General features: G+C 34.8%; 1 protein-coding gene across 1 annotated transcript; it reads left to right on the top strand.

Annotated features, from left to right (window-relative positions):
• LOC115964297 (LRR receptor-like serine/threonine-protein kinase) lies at positions 1-3,127 on the top strand. The gene is made up of 3 exons (XM_031083636.1): positions 1-1,240; positions 2,409-2,482; positions 2,699-3,127. The coding sequence occupies exons 1-3, from the start codon at positions 1-3 to the stop codon at positions 3,125-3,127; spliced, it is 1,743 nt and encodes a 580-aa protein (XP_030939496.1).
• The last annotated feature ends 16,986 nt before the right edge of the window (positions 3,128-20,113 follow it).

Genomic DNA, 20,113 nt, shown 5'->3' on the forward strand with positions numbered 1-20,113 from the left:
ATGCAACTGAATTACTTGGACTTGAGTGACAATGAACTGAATTACTTGGACTTGAGTAACAATGCGTTAACCGGTGAAATCCCATCTGAGATTTGCAACTTACTTAAGCTCCGAGAATTCCACCTCAACTCAAACCAGCTAGAGGGCTCGATTCCGGTTCAAATTGGCAACCTCACAAGCTTGAAATGGTTGATTCTTTATGAAAACCAGCTCAATGGAGAAATACCCAATACCATAGGCAACTTGAAGAACCTCCAAGTGATGAGAGCTGGTAAGAACAAGAACCTTGGAGGCATTATACCCCGAGAAATCTGGAATTGTACCGAGTTGACCATGTTAGGCCTGGTCGAAACAAGCGTCTCGGGTTTACTTCCTCCAAGTCTTGGTCTCCTAAAGAAGCTTGAAAACATATACATCTGGAATACTCTCTTCTCCGGCCAAATCCCACCTGAAATTGGCGACTGTACCGCCCTCCAAGAAATCTCCCTCTCTCAAAACTCGCTCACTGGTTCAATACCGAAAAGTATCGGAAACCTCAAAAACCTCCGAATTCTTTCTCTCTGGCAGAACAACTTGGTGGGTACTATTCCATCAGAGCTTGGGAATTGCAAGAAGTTAACAGTTCTCGATGTTTCGTCGAACTCGCTAACCGGAAACATTCCACAAAGTTTCGGAAACTTATCGGCTTTGCAAGACCTCGGACTCAGTATGAAGCAAATATCGGGAAGAATTCCAGCACAACTAGAAAACTGTAAGGAGCTCACTCAAATCGATTTAGACAACAACAATATCGCGAGTACGATACCATCTGAAATCGGAAACCTTACGAAACTTCAACTGCTTTTCTTGTGGAAAAATAAGTTAATGGGTTCCATTCCATCCTCAATTTCCAAATGTCAGAATCTCGAAGAGCTTGATTTTTCTTATAACAGTTTGACTGGGAATATTCCCAAAGGAATCTTTCAGCTCAAGAAGCTAAAAATGCTCTTGCTTCTTTCAAACGATTTATATGGCGAAATACCAGAAAATATTGGGAACTGTTCGTCTTTGTTTCGGTTCCGAGTTAATGATAACAAGCTTACTGGACCAATATCGAGAGAGATTGGGAACCTGGAAAATTTGGATGCCTTGGATCTCGGATCGAATCAGATTTCGGGAAATGTACCGCCCGAGATATTGGGCTGCCGAAACTTGACGAATCTGGATTTGCATTCTAATTTGATCACCGAAAACTTCCCTGGTGAGTTAAGCCGCCTTGTTTGGATAGGCAACAAAGGAGGAACATTTTCTGTCAAGAGTGCATACCACATTGCTATGGGTTTGGTGGATTCAAGTGAGGATGGAGAAAGTACCTCAAGCCGCTCAAGGACTTTACTGTGGAAACAGATTTGGCAGCAAAAAGTTCCTCCAAAACTCAAAATCTTTGCTTGGAGGACATGTGTTAATGGTCTTCCAACTATGCAAAATCTAAACCAAAGGGGAATTCATTGTTCTAGCTTCTGCCCATTATGTGATAAAGTCTTTGAAACCACTGTCCACGCACTCCTCCACTGTGATCATGCAAAAATGACTTGGGGTTTTTGGCACAACTGTCCAATTGATCTCTCTTATCCTTATTGTGACTTGGTGGATGTGGCTCTTGACTTCATTGCAAAAGGCTCTCCAAGTGATCTAGAACTTTTCTTTGATGTTGCTTGGTCAGTTTGGTGGAATCGCAATCAAGCAATCCATGAGGATTCTGGTTCTCCTCCTCTTCAAGCTTGGGAAATGGCTTGCAAAGTTATAGCTGAATACAAGGCAGCCTGCTCCTTTCCGATTTTTGCTTAAGCCCCTCCTTTGACCATTTGGAAAGCTCCCCCCCTTAGGCTTCTACAAAGTCAATACAGATGCAGCTGCATCTGATGATGAGAGAAATTCCTGCGTTGGTGTGGTCATCCGTGGCTGCAAGGGTGAAATTCTGGCAGCTTCTTCCAAGGTCCTCCCAGCATGTTTTTCTGCTGAGATTTCAGAGGCTATTGCTGTTCTGGAAGGTGTGCTTCTTGCAGTGAAAATGGAGGTTTCTCATGCTATTATTGAGTCCGATGCCTTGTCCATTATTCAAGCTATCAATGATGGGGTCTTTGGTGGTGAGATTGGTCACATTGTTCAGAATATTTGGGAAGTCTCTTCTTGTTTTAACTGGTGTTCCTTTCATCATCTGAAAAGGGAAGGCAACAGAGTTGCCCATGAACTTGCAAAAGCTGCTAGGATCACTGATAAGTCACAGGTCTGGGAAAGAGCTATTCCAAGTCCTGTTGAGCATATTGTTATTGAGGAATTCTGCTTGTAATGCTTTTGCTCTCTCTGTTGTCTTACAATTTCAGTTGAATGAAATTCAATTGTTTCCTATCAAAAAAAAAAAAAAAAAGAGTTAAGCCGCCTTGTTTCTTTGAAATTTGTTGATTTTTCAGATAATTTGATTGAAGGTACTTGGTCACTTCATGTACTTCCACTTCACATTGTTTTCTTTTCAATCTCAAGGAACAATTTAAGTGGAGAGATCCCTTCCTTGATTTGCAATCTCAATCTCATCAACTACCTTGATTTCTCTCATAATCATTTTAGTATGATTCCTCCATGTTTGGGAAACATGAGTGATCTCATAAATTTGGATTTACGAAATAACAATCTTTATGGCACTATCCCAAAATTTGTAAAGTACAATAACTTGAGAAGTCTTAAACTAGCCAGCAATCAATTAGAAGGGTCATTGCCATGTTCATTGGTCAATTGCAAAAAATTGAAAATTCTAGATGTTTCAAACAACAAGGTTAACGACACATTCCCTCGTTGGTTAGTAAATCTTCCAGAGTTGCGGGTTCTCCTATTGCGATCAAACAACTTTCATGGTTCAATAGGCAATCACAAGACTAAGTTCTCATTCCCTAATTTGAGAATCATAGACCTCTCTCACAATATGTTCCATGGTCATTTGCCATCAAACTTTTTCAAGAATTTAATAGCCATGATGAATGGGAATGTGGAGAAAGGTAAACTACAACATATGGGTGATACTTATTATCATGATTCTATTACGATTGATATTAAAGGGAATTATATTGATGTGGTGAATATACAACTCTATTGACAACCATTGATTTTTCCAACAATAGTTTCAAAGGAGAAATTCCAAAGATAATTGGAAAGCTTGGATCACTCAAAGGGCTAAATTTGTCATACAACAATCTTATTGGACATATACCTATATTATTCAAAAATTTAACTAATCTTGAATGGTTAGATCTCTCCTCAAACAAGCTTACAGGCGACATTCCTATACAATTGACAGATCTTACATCATTGGCAATTTTAAATCTCTCAAAAAACCATCTTGTGGGATTGATACCTCAAGGTAAACAATTCAATACGTTTACAAATGCTTCTTATAGTGGAAACTTGGGTTTATGTGGATTTCCATTGACAAAAACTTGTGGCAATGATGAGGGACAACAACCACCACCATCACCAACCATCCAAGAAGATGATTTTGGGTTTGCAAATGGATTTCATTGGAAAGTTGTATTGTTGGGGTGCGGATGTTGTTTCATGTTTGGATTAGGTATGGGATATCTTGTGTTCTCAAGTGAAAAACCAAAATGTCTCTTGAATATTGTTTATGGAGAATGACGCAACAAGGTGCGAAGATCCAAGAAGAATGCACACGGAAGAATTAATTGAAGGAAAATTTTGCAAATACAAATAATGATTTCAGGTATATATTTATGTACTATTATATTAGAAAATACATTTTTTTTACTGAGTCATATTAGAAAATATTTTATTTAATAATTTTAGTTCTTTAAAAAATACCCTTTTAAATTGTAAAGATGATTTTTCATTTTTAATTTATTTTCTACCAATGAAAAATACCTATTTTTGTGTCAATATTGAGACTATTACTATATTTTATTTTATTTGTTATTATTATTATTATTATTATTTTAAGGGGGCAACTCCTCTATCTAGCTAGTTAAGGTGTCAAATAATCGGGGGCATATTCTAAAACTACACTTTAAAAAAAAAAAAAAAATTATTATTACATCCTTTTGACTATTACCTACATTTTGCAGGGCAAAGAAGATGTTGTTGGTTGGATCACTTGAAGAGTGGAGTTAAGTTTACTAGTGCAAAGTAAGATGTTTTAATTTGGCACGTTTTATTTCAATTATGTTTCTACTAGAGTTTTTTTTTTTTTTTTTTTTTTTTTTCACCAAATGTATTGAAATAAAACTTTATTTTGATATAACTAAGTTGTGATGCATTTTGGTTTTGCTTTTATTTTTTTCTCTTTGTCTGGTTGGTAGATTATTTTTTGTTGTTATTTTTAACTATTTGTTTGACCCTCATGGCTTACTCGGATGATAAGCTCATTGGTCTAGGGTATGACATAAATTTGGAGGTCCCACTCTTAATCTATCACATTTTCTATTCATGGGGGTATATTTGGGGTATTTCATAAAAAAGGGAGTGGAATAAACTGGCTAAACATTATAATAACACTTCCTTATATCAAACAACATACAAATATTTCTAGCTAGATTGCTGTAACATCATTTAGTTTTGTACTTTAATCTCTGCTTAAAATGATCATCTACTAAAGAATAAAAAAGAATAATAATTTTATTTGCATTTGCAAATTTTGCTAGAAATATTCAATGTAGACAAGAGTGGAATTTAAATTTAAGTCCTTAAGAAAGTTGTTGAGTTTTCTCTTCTTTGTATACCACCTAATTCTTCAAATTAACCGAGTAGCTTGTTATGATTAAATACATTTTCATATATTTAAAAGTATATATACCTTTGGGACCTAGTGTAAAGAACATTTTCCAAGGGAGAAAAATTTTAGAAAACACACCTAGTTGCTTTAAGGATTGACACTTATATGGTTAAAACACACATTGTTTAATCCATTATTCGTATGGAAATTAGAGTAATTGTTTTATAAAGGTTTGTCAAATGTGTACAAGTTGCTTATTTACTTGATTGAGGCAAATTATTATGTGAATTTTCAAGGACAACTCATACAACCTAGTAAGCTTCAATTAGGCATTTTTTTTTCCCAACATTTTTTAAGGAGTGTTCTTTATTGATATTAAACTGTGAAAAGATTACAAAGTAAGCAACACACTTCAACAAAACACAACACACAAATAAATAATTTACCCAAAGATATGATGAAACTACAAAGACCAGTAGTCTCACATATTTCTTTAAGAAATCCACCGAAACTCTTATGTTTGTTTTTAGACCCCTTAAACAAATTGATTTAACCTAGTTAATTAGCCAAGTTGTTACTTAGTCTAAATTCCAAATCTAGGTTATCACAATCAAACAATCATATCATGCATAGCAGTGGAAAATAAATAAGACAATGATATGATCACTCAGGAAAACTAAACCGGTAAAAAACCTGGGGAGGATTTAACCTAGCTATCCTCAAGGTAAAAAGCAAATCCACTAGAAAGAATCGAAGTTCATACAAAAGGACTTACAAGCACCCCCGCTTGACTTCCTAATGCTACCAACCAGTAGAACTTACTTATACGACCACGTGCAAGCTCCGAATCCATGGACTCCTTCTTTCTTTGGCCTTTGCAAAACACAAACACCCCCATTTATGACTTTGAAATCTCACTCAAAAGTTTAGCAACACAAACACTCCTGTTTGTGACTCCAAGACCACCCTTGAAGGTTTAGATCATCAACACCTTTGATGATAAGAGAAGGTAGCAACTTCTACAATACCGAATCTTGAGATTCTTCAAGGAATAACACCGGTAGAAGACATAAGAGAGTTTTTTAGGAACAAAACCCTAAATACAAAAGAGGCACACTCTTTTATCTCTGAAAAGCCACATAAAAACGTGCTTAGGGTTTCCTTTATATACTGGGAGAAGTAGATTAGAAACCCTAATCCTAAATGGGCTTGAACTGCTGTTTGGGCTTAATTAAAATTCTGCAGATACGACTTTCGATCGGTCGAGCCTGTCTTTCAATCGATCGAACCAGACAGATTATGAAATCTTCTTCCTGCAGCTTGTATGTTCTTGAATCTTGACTTGAATCACATTGAGCATTGTCTAATAAAACCTATAGACTCTAAGATCTATATCTAGACAAGTTTGTGTTCACGATTTGCCAATTGTTCTAAACATTTAGAACCTAACATCTTAAATATCTTTTTGTTTGTAATTCAACATCTATTTTTTTTTTCTTTGGATATTAATTCATGATCAAACAGTCTAGAGAGACACTCTACCACAACTTGTACACATGTCAAGTTGTTATTAGATTAATTTGAGTGCTTTAAGTGATGAACCTATGTGTAAGTGATGTAATGCAATTATTAATTGATATCAAAAAAGTTGTGGTAAAATGTGTGCCAAAATGTATCCTTTAAAAGACAATCAGATTAATCGACGTGATGACGCCCAAGCTTCAGTCAAAAACTCGCTTACAACAAAATTACAAAATTAGGGGGATTAGCACCTCCCTACAATTAATTCTTGTTTTAGTTAGAATATCAGCACAATAGTTTCTTTCCTAATGAGCATGTTGGGGATGGACTTTCTAGAAATGTTGGATCAATAAGTTGTAGTTAGAAATCAAGGTGGTGCATGGATGACAATTAAGACACGAGTTTATTTTTTTTTCATCTATAGCCTATTTAATGAGAAGCAATTCTCTCAGTTTTCTCTCTTATTCGTGGGAATGCATTCCATATTCTTATGCAACAATTAAAAAAATTATCAATTGATTTAGTTGAGGACAAACTTTTCCTCCAATTCAAAGAAATTTTTTTTCTAAAAATGAGTACAAGGCAATTCACAAATCCATATCACATGATCTCATTTATTAATGATATGACTATTAAATTGGTCATATTAACTATGTCAGTTATTGATTGAAAGTCATCGATCATGTGATTGACAAGATAGTTTTGTAAATTGCCAAATAACCATTTTTGGAGGAAATTTAAATCAAACCATTCAAAGAAACTCCGCAAAAGCTGCAAAAGAAAAGCTGAGTGGCCCAAGTTGGGTAATCAGCTGCTAGGGCAAGGCTTAAAAGACCGACAAGCCCTGTGAGCTGAAATTGAGATGAGCCCAACTTTGCCTTGATGAGCCCAACTGGTCTATAGCCATTTGCTAAGCTGTGATGCTTCTGGCCTGTTCTCTTATAGGCTTTCTGCCTATAGTACTATGCCTGTATTGGCTAGCTAGGTTCTTAATGCAATTTTCTTTTTAACAAAAAATGAAATAGATAAGCCCAACTAATTCAATGATTTGGTGAACCCATTACTAGGAACAAGCATTAATGTGGTGGGCCTGTTGGGTTGCTTGTCGAAGATAGTTGCGTGGAACTTAATAGTGTTATTTATTTATTGGTTTAGACTGTGTTAATCCAGTAATCCACACTTCTTGTAACACAGAGATTTATGAGTTTTAGTTAACTCAAGGTAAAGTTTCTAATTGTTGAATAAGAGATTTAGGATTCAATTTTTGCATATACCAAAAACCGATTGGTGTCATAGTTGAGAAATTTTGGGGAATTTTAACACTCCAAGAGCTTCAATTGATGGTTTGTTTGGATACCGTTTATTTTGCTGAAACTGAAAACTTATTGCTGAAAGTACTGTAGATAAAAGGTAAAAGTTAGTTGAAATAATACAGTGAGGCCCATGAATAGTACCAAAAAGTGCAGTAAGGTTCATGAATAATAGCAACAATAAGCTGAATAGTAAAATAATTTTAATTTTTCATTATTATCCAAATGCATGCTGAATTGCTATTCTCCCTTCCTATTTTATAAGGATGGTGTTTGAGATTACATGACTGAATATTCAATTTGTTAGTATTTATATCATTGTTTATACTTTTAACTAGATTCATATTAATAATTACATGTAGATCCAAGTAAGACTGTTCATTTAACCAACCAACCTCACGCTTTATGTTGGTTTTTATTTTTTTTGAGAATCGTGTTCGTTTTTTCATGGGTGGATGGGATTTATTTTAGGCTGGATATTTTTTTTGTTTTTTGTTTTTTCAGATTAATAATTACATGTAGATCAAAGCATAGTTAGTAAAATACGGTACGCGTTTAATATTACAAATATACGGAAGGGTATAATTTGGCATTTTTCATAAAATTATGTTTCAAAAATTCGTCATAAAAATATAGAAACGGTGAAAAAATAGTATGTGTATAGTTTGAGTATTATATATTTATTTTTGAAAAAATCGTAACAAAAATACAGAAACATTTATCATAGATTTTTTGATATAAATACAATAATCTTTGCATCATGACTATTTAACTCTTGTTAAGTATGTCCAAGAGCCTTCTAACTCAACTAGTTAACATATTTTAATTTTTTTTTTGGTCTAAAAAAAAGTTCATAATTTTTTTTAAAAATATTTTACAAAGGATAATGCTAGAGTTTCAAACTATTTTACAACATTTTTTTACAAACTACTGATATAGTGAATGGTTATTGGTAAGTGAAAACATGATGTTAGTGGTAGGAATAGATGAAAATGAATAATGTTATAGATACAAACTATATATATAAAATGAGAAACCATTACATATTTTAGAAATTACCGGCTTAAAAATTGTGTAAGTTGCAACCCTATTACCAGGTATAATTTGAAATCATATATGTGTGTAATTGTGATTGTTTTTAAATATATCTGTGCATACACACAAGATTATATATTAATTTTTTGTATAATTACCTACGATTTGAACCATTTTAAGACTAAGAGAAATTTCAGTTAAATTCCTAATTAGATTTCAATTAAGAGTCAATTTTGTACCATATGTCCTGTCTAGATTTTTAAATTTTTGTGCCAATTATTGAAATATTGAGTGTAAAATGCGATAAGTTAATTACCGTAATAATTAACATCATTGGAAACCGATGGGTCCAATGTGTTGAAATTTAAAAGCAAAAAACCAAGAAAGGGTGCACATTGCTTCTCTGTCTTTGTTTGCACATTATTTTTTTATTCATTTTAGTGTTCTAAGTGATACCATTGCTTCTCAATACTACAAACTACAAAGCTTACAGTTAACACTCACGAGAAATAGAATGCATTTGATTGGGTTTTTATTGATTTTTGCACGAGAAATAGAATGCATTAATTTGATTAGGTTTTTATTGATTTTTGCAGGTAGGTTTGGCTTTGGGAAGTTTTTTTCCTTTATTAAAATAGAGTCACACTACCAAGGTAGCGTGATGGTCACTTCATAAATACAAAGTTTTTGTAAGGTGTGAGAGACAAAAGTCAAGGTTCAAGTCTTCAAGAGGGAGTTTCATACATATATACATTTAGATTAGACTACAGTAAATTTTCTAATCTTGTTAAAAAAAAAAAAAAAAACAGTCACACTCATAAGATGGTTGGTAAGTGATTTTTTACTTTTTACTTTTATTTCCTTTATCTTTTTGTCAATTCTATGATTGAATTGATTTTTTATTTTTACTTTTATTTCCTTTATCTTTTTGTCAATTTTGTGATTGAATTGTGAAACCTGGTAGTACTAAGAAGATTATCGCTCAGACACGCTTAATTGTAGAGTTCTGATGGGATCCGATGCATTAGTTGGTAGAGAAAGCGGTCAATATTTGATGATGAATTATACATGTAAGGACTCAATTTGTAACGACCCAAAATGATATTGGGTTCGCACGTAAAAAGGCCCAAACAATATCATTTGTAGAGCGTGAGTTTGAAATGCTAGGCCTTGGTCACCAGACGGTGGTTAGTCGTAGTGTTCATACAGAATTAAACCGTATTCGTTCGAGAAGTCTTTCTCCTTGAGGCGGTCTGGGAGGCTCTGATTCTTGGCCTTTTTTTCCCAGCCCTCTTCCTGGATTGCTTGCTTTCCCTTTTATATTAGCTTGTATCCCTTATCCAACGTCCACGTGTAGGTTCGACTTTCCAGGACTGATACTTGTCCCATCAGCCCATACCCAAAGTGGTTGGGGGTGGTTGTAAAAGCTGAAGAGCATGGTTCTGTCATGTGCAGAGTATTCAATGACAGTAATGACAGCTTTCCCTTTGTCCTTGGTTACCATACTATCTAGCGGTCCTTTCTCTATCAACATAGATATTTTAGGTTTTTCCCAAAACTGTTCCTATACCGCTCTTGCCCTTTCTTTCAGGAGTACCTTAAGAATGCCGATGACAAAATCATCCTCGGCTATATCTCAAGATTACTTGGACTTTTATTATACGTCCTCGGCTATATCCTTCCTCGACTCGGGCCTTCGACCCCAATGTAAAAATGGGCCAGGGCCACAAATTATTGGGCCCCACAATAGCCCCTCAAAATCCTGCTATCCGACCTCTTGGTCGGAGAGGAAGGTTTTGGTGATGCCAAGCCTTTATTACTGTTCGTTTAGCTCTGCCCTTCATTAATGTTGGTGTCTCTTCATCTGCTTAGGAAATGCGCCGGGTTACGAGACATTCTTCTAGATTTACACACGATGTGCTCCTGCCGTTTCAGTGTACGAGGCGCGTTTTTAATAAATTTCCTTTATGAGGCTAATCAAATCTGACAGTTATAGATGGCATTGGGGAGTTGAACAGACACTATATCGTTTACAGCTCTTCTTGGAAATCTGTACGGATTAAATGCCACTGAACTTACCTTCCATATAAGAAGTCAGATGAGAGGGTACTTCCTTTGCATAAAGACCCTTCAACCTTTCTAAAAACTTAAACCTCAAGCTGCGCTCAAAGTTTTCCTTATCAGCACAGTTGCATCTTATAGTGTGATATGTCTGAGGTAGAAACGGGAATGATGAGACCACATCCTTTCCAAAAGCACCGTGTTCCTCCGAAGCTTAAGATGGCTCGATCAGGGCAGGGTTGGCAGAGACTTAAGACATTTCTCATCCTCCTTCAGCCAAAATCCGAAGCAGGAGATAATCGCATCAAGCTTTTGGTGCAATTGAGCTAGGGTTGCTCATCATCAGTACCATCCGCTCCCCTATGAGCATAGCTAATATGGCACCAGCGTCTTAGGAGTCAGGGTTGATGCAGGGACTAAGTATCCTTGCTTCCTTCTCTCTTCCTTCACTGGTGCCTCCTTTTGCCTCCCCTTCTTCTTCTTTCTCATCACCAGATCCATCCTGGTGCTTTTACTTCTTCCTCTTCTTCTCCCCATCCATCAAAGGGGGTCTCCCTCTCATACACGATCGATACTGGAGTAGAGTTTAGAAAGATTTTTCGTTTCATTGTATTATTATTTTTTTTATTTTTGCTTTGGTAATTAGCTTCCTGTATAGGCTTGTTTAAGCCCCTCATTGTACGCTGTACTGCTTCTTTACATCAATAAAAGTTGACATTATTTTATTCTATGTATTCTTTCTTTTCTGCAGTGGTTATGCCGTAAATAGATGTGCTATCATATGATTTCCTTTTATTTTTATATTTTGAACGATGCTTAGGGCAGAAACCCATATTAAGAAAAAGATATTATTCTAAACTTATTAAGACTATTCGGCATAATAATGCTGACATGAAAAAACGATATCTAGGGTAGAAACCCTTATTAAGAAAAAGATATTATTTTTGAGCTTATTGAAACTATTCGGCACAATAGTGCTGACATGAAAAAATGATATCTAGGGCAGAAACCCTTATTAAGAAAAAGATATTATTTCTGAGCTTATTGAAACTGTTTGGCACAATAGTGCCGACATGAAAAAACGATATCTAGGGCAGAAACCCTTATTAAGAAAAAGATATGATTTCTGAGCTTATTGAAACTATTCGGCACAATAGTGCTGACATGAAAAAACGATATCTAGGGCAGAAACCCTTATTAAGAAAAAAATATGATTTCTAAGCTTATTGAAACTATTCGGCACAATAGTGCCGACATGAAAAAGGGTTGCATACCCCAAACTAACCGAGATGATGGCTGAATGCTCGGTGTTGTGCAGGAGGTAATCATCTGAGGATGTGTATCCCAAAATGAACTGCCCATGCGGGTCGCCAAGTACTAGGGTGCTTCGCCACCTTCCTAACGACCTTCATGACCCTAGTCCTTTCTGGCATTCGGTCCGAGGACCGAGGTGTGATCGTACCGAACTTAAACGCTCGTTTTCACCGGTTCCCTTAGAGTTGAGAATCTGAGGACAGGTTGGGACCTTCATTCCATCTAGGACATAATCCAATTTTTAGTAGATAATCATCCTGCAGGACTGAGCAATTTAGAATTCTCCTTAAATGGTTGGTTTTTCCATAGGTTTGAGTCTGAGGATCATGCAATACCTTGGTTTTGTCCAAAATTTAGCTTTTTTAAGTAGTTGGTTTCCCCATAGGTTTGAATCCGAGGACAATGCAATACCTTGATTCTGTCAAAATTTGATTTTTAAGTAGTTGGTTTCCCCATAGGTTTGAGTCCGAGGACCATGCAATACCTTGGTTCTGTCCAAAACTTGATTTTTAAGTAGTTGGTTTCCCCATAGGTTTGAGTCCGAGGACCATGCAATACCTTGGTTCTGTCCAAAACTTGATTTTTAAGTTTGGGGAGATTAGCCCCTCGGCCAAGATGTGGGATATTGGTTTAGGGAGATTAGCCCCTCGGCCAAGCCCCTAGAGCCATCTGCTCTACTGACGTTTCGAAGCGTAGCCCCTAATGAAAAAGCATAACCCCTAATAGAACTCTGTGCTAGAGCACTATGACAGGCCATTGGAAGTGATGGGGAGACTTTCTCTACCCACCGCCTGTGCCAACACACAAGCCTCCCCACAGACGGCGCTAATTGTAAGGACTCAATTTGTAACGACCCAAAATGATATTGGGTTCGCACGTAAAAAGGTCCAAATAATATCATTTGTAGAGCGTGGGTTTGAAAGGCTAGGCTTTGGTCACCAGACGGTGGTTAGTCGTGGTGTTCATACAGAATTAAACCGTGTTCGCTCAAGGAGTCTTTCTCCTTGAGGCGGTCTGTGAGGCTCTGGTTCTTAGCCTTTTTTTCCCAGCCCTCTTCCCGAATTGCTTGCTTCCCCTTCTATATTAGTTTGTATCCCTTATCCAACGTCCACGTGTAGGTTCGACTTTCCAGGACTGATACTTGTCCCATCAGCCCATACCCAAAGTGGTTGGGGGTGGTTGTAAAAGCTGAAGAGTATGGTTCTGTCAGGTGCAGAGTATTCAATGGTAGTAATGGCAGCTTTCCCTTTGTCCTTGGTCGCCATACTATCCAACGGTCCTTTCTCTATCAACATAGATATTTTAGGTTTTTCCCAAAACTGTTCATTTACCGCTCTTGCCCTTTCTTTCAGGAGTACCTTGAGAATGCCGAGGACAGAATCATCCTCGGTTATATCTCAAGATTACTTGGACTTTTATTATACGTCCTCGGCTATATCCTTCCTCGACTCGGGTCTTGGGCCCCAATGTAAAAATGGGTCAGGGCCACAAATTATTGGGCTACACAATACATATCAACCAAAATAAAGACAAAACAAATATCATTAATAGAAACGAATCAAGCACAACGGAGCCCTGTAGTAAATTTAGATATGACTCATGTCATTAAGCTGATCTTACCTCCAATATTTATGATAAACCTTTAAATAAAACAATAAAGATTGTTAAAATCATAACGGTTTATTTCATGGAAAACACTTACAAGTAGCTTGTCTAAAAATAAGAAAACACTCATTAATTATTAAAACCGTCTATCCCTATCTTCCAATGTAAACCTTGATTTTATTTTTCTTGAGACTTTTAGGCCACAAACTCTTGCTTTGTGACCTTTGCTATAAATAATTGAAAGAAAGTATGGTCATTTTAATTGGATTTGACTCATCATCTTAGAGACTTAATTGGTAAATTTTACAGATCAACACTGATTAAAAATAGAAAGTATGTGTTACGTATTTGGAGTAGACTCATGCACTTAGAAATTTGGCTGTGAAGTTGGATGAGTGAAAGATGGTATAAGTGATTCATAACATATACGCGAAATAATACCTAGCTTGAGTAAAAGTTGTAAGCAAAGGAGCAGTTTGATCTTTTTTATTCAAGCATACCAATAGGCTGGGGAAATTCCTTCTTAAAAAAAAAAAAAAGGCTGGGGAAATTCTCTCCCTCTTTAAGTGAATAAACATATGCTATCAAGGCTTTTATTTACAGGAATCAAACTCATTTAACAAAAGAAAAAAAAAAAAAAAAAAGAGTTGTACCCACTGATTATCTGTTAAAAATAGTAGCTCAAGCTTTTGGTTAATAAAACATATTTTCCAACTGATTTCTTCCTGCATCTAAAGTCTAAACATGGAACACCTAGACAATGTCTGGTTAGAGTAATTTTAAGATAATTACTTTAGTACTCTACCAAATTGATTTGTCCAAGAGCTTAAGGTAGCTCTTCTTAAATTGGCAACCATCAACGTTGGTTGTCAGTTGGAGGTTGAGGCGGAGGGTTTGGGGGAGGAGATGAATCTAAAGTTTAGATTTTTTTTTTTAGTTGCTTTTTAGAAACCATTATTTTAGTGGTTTTGTTAGTAAATCAATTACATGACATAATCTGAATTTATTATAAAAGAAATGTTAAAATTAAAGTGACTTTATACGGTAGAGTTTTCCTAAGAACTATAGAAGACCTTGATTTAAGATTTATACAAGACTGCCTCGTCATCATTGTTTGCACACTTTTGCACAAAACAATAATACTACAAAAATATTACTTCAAAACAGGGAAAATAAATAAATTAACCCATACCACACACATGTTCATTTGTATCTTTACTCAAAAAAAAAAAAAAAAAACGTATGACATATGATGACTCATGGTTTTGCCTTGGCAGAGCAGATAACGAGTTTGATCGATTTAAAGCTTTAGGATATAAATCGATTACTTATCATTTTCTTTTGTAAGAAAACAAATGATCTCCATTTTATCATGTCTAAATTTAAAAAATTGGCACATTTAATTTGTACACATGATGTTTTTACATTTTACAACTGTGGGAGAACTTTCGACTCGGCCTCTAATTAGGTATTGTTCGTTTTGGGATGGGCAAGGATCGACCTACGTCTCACCCGTATGAATTTGCTTAATCCCACATCAGGAAGAGACGCCTCCTACCCTTGCTTTATAAGCCTTTGGCCTCAGAAAAGGTGTACTGCAAAATAATGAAATAAATTAATCAAATAATCCGTAAACAAACTAAAACTTAACTTATATTCAAAATAAAATTAAATAAACAATTTTGAATTTTTAATGCACTGTTCACAGTACACTGTTCTTTGTGGGACATGAGGAGACAGGTCAATAAAAAAAGAAAACAGTGCACTATTCTTTGTCAAGGGACAAGAGAAGACTGAGGTCAATAAAAGGAGGAAACAGTAAAAATAAATTAAATATTTAATAGTCAAGCATTATATCCTTTTGAGGTTTAGCACCAAGAAGCAAAGATTGGTTGCCAACAATTAATCTAGAATCAATTAATCTACATAAAACAATTCTATAGCCTCCAATTTTACGCTAGTAAGTAGAGGAGACCCATGAGAGCAAAATTTTGGCATCCGATTTTTTCAGTTTCAAGTTGGCTGGATTCAAAAACTCGGCATCAAAAAATTTTACTCAAACTACATTATTGGTATCGAAGTTTACCGTGTGACTACGATTGATTATTCAAGTTTTAAGTAATCACTAGTGGTCCCTTAAATTTAAAAAATGAGGGTTGTTTATAGTCCTTTTGTCAATTGCTGTTATTGCTATTGTCTGTGTGTTTTACAATTAAGTGTTTTACAAAACTCTTTCTAAAAAAAAAAAAAAAAAAAAGTGTTTTACAAAATTGACCTGGCATGAAGCTGCATCAGCTTTAAAAAAAGATTTAAAATAAAAACTTAAAATGCCAAAACATCAAAATTCTCAAATGTGAGCCCATTATTCATCTCCATTCTGCTGTCTTCGCCTCATCACGAATCATCCATTCTGCCAAGAGTTCCATTTGCTTTGTTTGAGATTTTATTGATTATGTCTTTTATTTATTTATTTTTAGATTGAAGAGGGCGAGAGTGGGTTTGTTGATAAAGCTGATTTTTTCTGGGTTTTTATTGCGTTGGACATCAAAGCAAGACTGGGTCTTTGTTTATCATTTTTTTGGGTGCTTTTGAACTTTCATACAATGAATATGGGTTTAGTATTTGAACTTTCAAACACCATTTTTGGTTTTCTGTTTTAGTCATTTTTTTAAAATGTTTTTTTTTTTTTTTTTTTTAATACAAGATAGAAATTTTACTCTAGTCTAATCTAAATGTATATGTATATGAAGCTCTTTCTTGAAGACTTGAACCTCGGCCCTTTCCCCCACACCCCACAAGTACTCATACTTGCGGAGTGACCATCGCACCTAGGGTGTGCGGTGATTGTTTTAGTCTTTAACTATCATTGAATCCTCTCTCTATTTTTCTTTTTCGATTTTTGTTGAAGCAATTGTATCTAAAACAATTGTGCTCCTTTAGTACAAATAGGATCTGAATTTGCATGTATATGCCTATATAGAGCTCTTGCTCATTCTTTTTCCCATATGGCTTCATCATGTCTTGTGAACACTTAGATTTGGATTTGAGAAGAAAATTAAGGTTAAATTTATATTAAAATCCCAGTGAAAGTGAATTTAATAGGGAGGCTTAGATTAGATTTAGATTTGAGAAGATATTTTAAAATTGAAACAATTGTATTCACTATTGACTCAAAAGGGACTTTGGTATTGTGAAGATAAACCAGCCAGATTAAAGTTTGATTTTGGGAATTGCTAGCAAATGGCAGAGGAAGAATTGCAAGAGAGATAAGGGGAGATTTTTTGAGTTTTTATTTTTAAGTTTTTAACAGAATGATGAATTAATTAATTAAAACATGTGTACGTGTAAATCTATTTTAAAGTTAATTACGTGCCATAATACATGTAAAATCTATTTTTCTTCTTCTCAATAAAAAGAAATGTTACATCGATTAAAAAAAAAGATGCCATATTATTGTTTCGTAACTTCCATTAGCCATATAGGCAATAACAGTAACAATAGTTAAAAAAGGACTAATACTGCTAATTTTTTAAATTTGAGGGACCAATAGTACTCACATGAAACTTGAGGGGCGAATTGTACTAGTAGAGTAAACTTTAAGGACCAATAGTGCAGTTTTGCTAAAATTTTACAGCCTCCGGTTTACATTGGTTTGGTTAGTGGAATGACCCATAAGGTCATAATTTTTCACAAGTCTTCCGCAGTTCACGCTTGCTAACAGAGAGACCCACAAGGCCTATAATTTTCCGCGTCTTTGGCCAATGACTTGAAGAAACATCTGCAGGTTGAAGACTTCTAATCACTTTGCAGCATATAAATATCTATTTATGCCATCTTAATTCTCTTCTCTTTCTATTGTTTAAATGTTTTATGTATCGTGCAATTAAAAGTTCAATGATTAAAGAATGCTAATGAGATATCAAAGTTCAAACAATTAATTCTTTATAAAAGGAGGAAGAAAAGCTAGACAACTAATGCTCATTCTAAAAGGAAAAAGTCATCATACAAAAAACAATATAAAGGATATTTGACTGGTAAAGATCTTGAACAAATAATTACATCCTTACATTCATGGACCATTAACCATGATAAGAAATCTTTCATAGCATTAGAGCACCTTCGTGGATACTCATATCATTCAAGGACTCGTGTTTAAATTGTCATACTTTCTAATCTGCTTTTTGGAATACATCTAAGACATAAATGGAATCTTTGTGGAGTCAAAAATCCTATCCATAAACCATGATATTATAATTCATAATCTGGTACTTGTCTAGCTATAATGATGGAATAAATCTTGTGATTCATATGTTAATGCGTATCTTTTTTTTCTTTCTTCTTCTTCTTGGTCAATTCTTAGATACATATGAAAAAAATGTATGTTATATAAGTAAAATTTCAAATGGACTGGCATTCTTTTCTCTTAAATATTTGTTGAGAGGATATGGGACAAGCAATTTCCCAATTGCTTATTTGATCTTGCATCTTTCAAGCCCATTGTATTGACTATTCGGTTTTGCGTATATTGAATCCACCACAGTCTACGGTCTACACCCAACTCACAAGTTAAAACAAGGGGAAAATCATAGAAACAATTAATGTTGACAAGGATTATGATGAAAAGCAGTGTTCCAAGGGACTCAAGCACCCAACATTAAATAACAATTAAAAAACAATAAAAACTAATTTATGAGATGTCTCTCTCAAAACACATGAATCTCACCACCTCATACATTTGGTATGATGATCACTCAACAAGTATAAGTGCTTGTAAAGTGTGGGGGGGCAAGGGTCGGGGTTCAAGTCTCCAGGAAGGAACTTCACACACATATACACTTAGATTAAGTTAAAGTAGAATTCTATTTTGCATTAAAAAAAAAAAAAAAAAAAACACATGAATCTCACATGTGTAGGTTTCACATACTATGAGATGATGATTTATGAGATCGATATCCTCCCATGGTAGGAAAATAGATTAGATGATTAAATGAAAATGCAAAACCAAAGGTATTTTCTTAAGCGTATGTGTTGATAAGGTTTGCAAAAATATGGCTCCATATACACAACGTTGTTTTAAGAATCATATATATATATATATATATATATAGTTGATACTCTCCCTCCTTTATTTTCTTTTTTTTATTTTTAATATTTTCCTTTTGTTTTGTCCCTTATAGCATGTGAGGCTTTGTAAGTACATTAAAATAATTAAAATAATATTTTTCTAAATAAACCTCTAACATCAAAGTTTCAAGAATTTTGAAAATATAATTCAAATTTAAATTATGTTACCAAAAGTGCAAAAAGAATTAAAATTTTTATTACTTAATTAGATTATTTTAACAACCCATTATACTTTTTAGGTTGTGATAAAACTCGGTCTTACATAATTTCATTTCTCTATGTAACATAAAGTAAAGTTTCATTTTTACCATGTATTTTATTGTTTATTTTCAATTATATTGTTGATTTTGTTTTATATTTTACATACAATATTTTATTAATCTGCACATTATACAAGAATAGTACTAATTTGTGATCATCATGATGAAAAATAGTGTTCCATCATACATGTACGGCATCGAGGTACCCAGATCCAATTGGGCCTTGGATTCAGGCCCATTAGCACGGCCCAGTTTTTCAAATCCCTTTTTATTCTACCCTCATAAACTACAAGTCTAAATCTCGTCCCTTAACCAGTGCTTGGGATAAAGTGCCCGAACAATAAAGAAAGACTAAAATCCGAACATACCGTAGGATGCTCGGCAGTTTCCAGGAAACATCACTGTCGGGCATATTCGCTTGAGTTGGAACCAAGTTCCAAAACCATAATCGATGCATTCCACTCACACCTAAATATCCACTTACAACAGATAATATTGGACCTTCAATTGCACTAACAATGACAGTAATCATGATCTCCCCACTAACTTAGAGCTATAAATAGGAGAAGTTGGGGAAGAAATGGGGGTTCAGAAAAAAGAGAGAAAAAACAGTTATTCAGAGAGAGAGAGAGAGAGAGAGAGAGAGAGAGAGAGAGAGAGAGAGAGAGAGAGAGAGAGAGAGAGAGAGAGAGAGAGAGAGAATATTACTTTGAGTCTTTGTGCCGAGAACGACCCAAAGTAAGAAATCCTAAAACCCACCTTATAAATAAGTTGTGAGGCCAAGTGAGGTTAAGCCCAATAATCTCATTTATGGCGTGCACAATACACTTTTTTTTTTTTTTTTTTTAGAATACTAAGTATTTTTAACACACACATCAGGAGAGGGGAGAAGTATTTGGCTTGGTCCCAATGTTCTATGCACCATACCTGTCAGACATGTTTCCAAAATTTAATAGAAGTTTGCATCATATTAAATCCAATGCATTGGAACACTGAATACTAAAAAAAATATCCATTTATATAATATTCTTTCCCTTCAAAATTAATAATTGTCAAGACTTGGACTAGTTTTGAAATTTTCAATAACTATAATTTTATAACAATAGTTACCACTATGAATGAAATGT

Source organism: Quercus lobata, chromosome 10, assembly GCF_001633185.2.
Source record: "Quercus lobata isolate SW786 chromosome 10, ValleyOak3.0 Primary Assembly, whole genome shotgun sequence".
Lineage (NCBI taxonomy): Eukaryota > Viridiplantae > Streptophyta > Magnoliopsida > Fagales > Fagaceae > Quercus > Quercus lobata.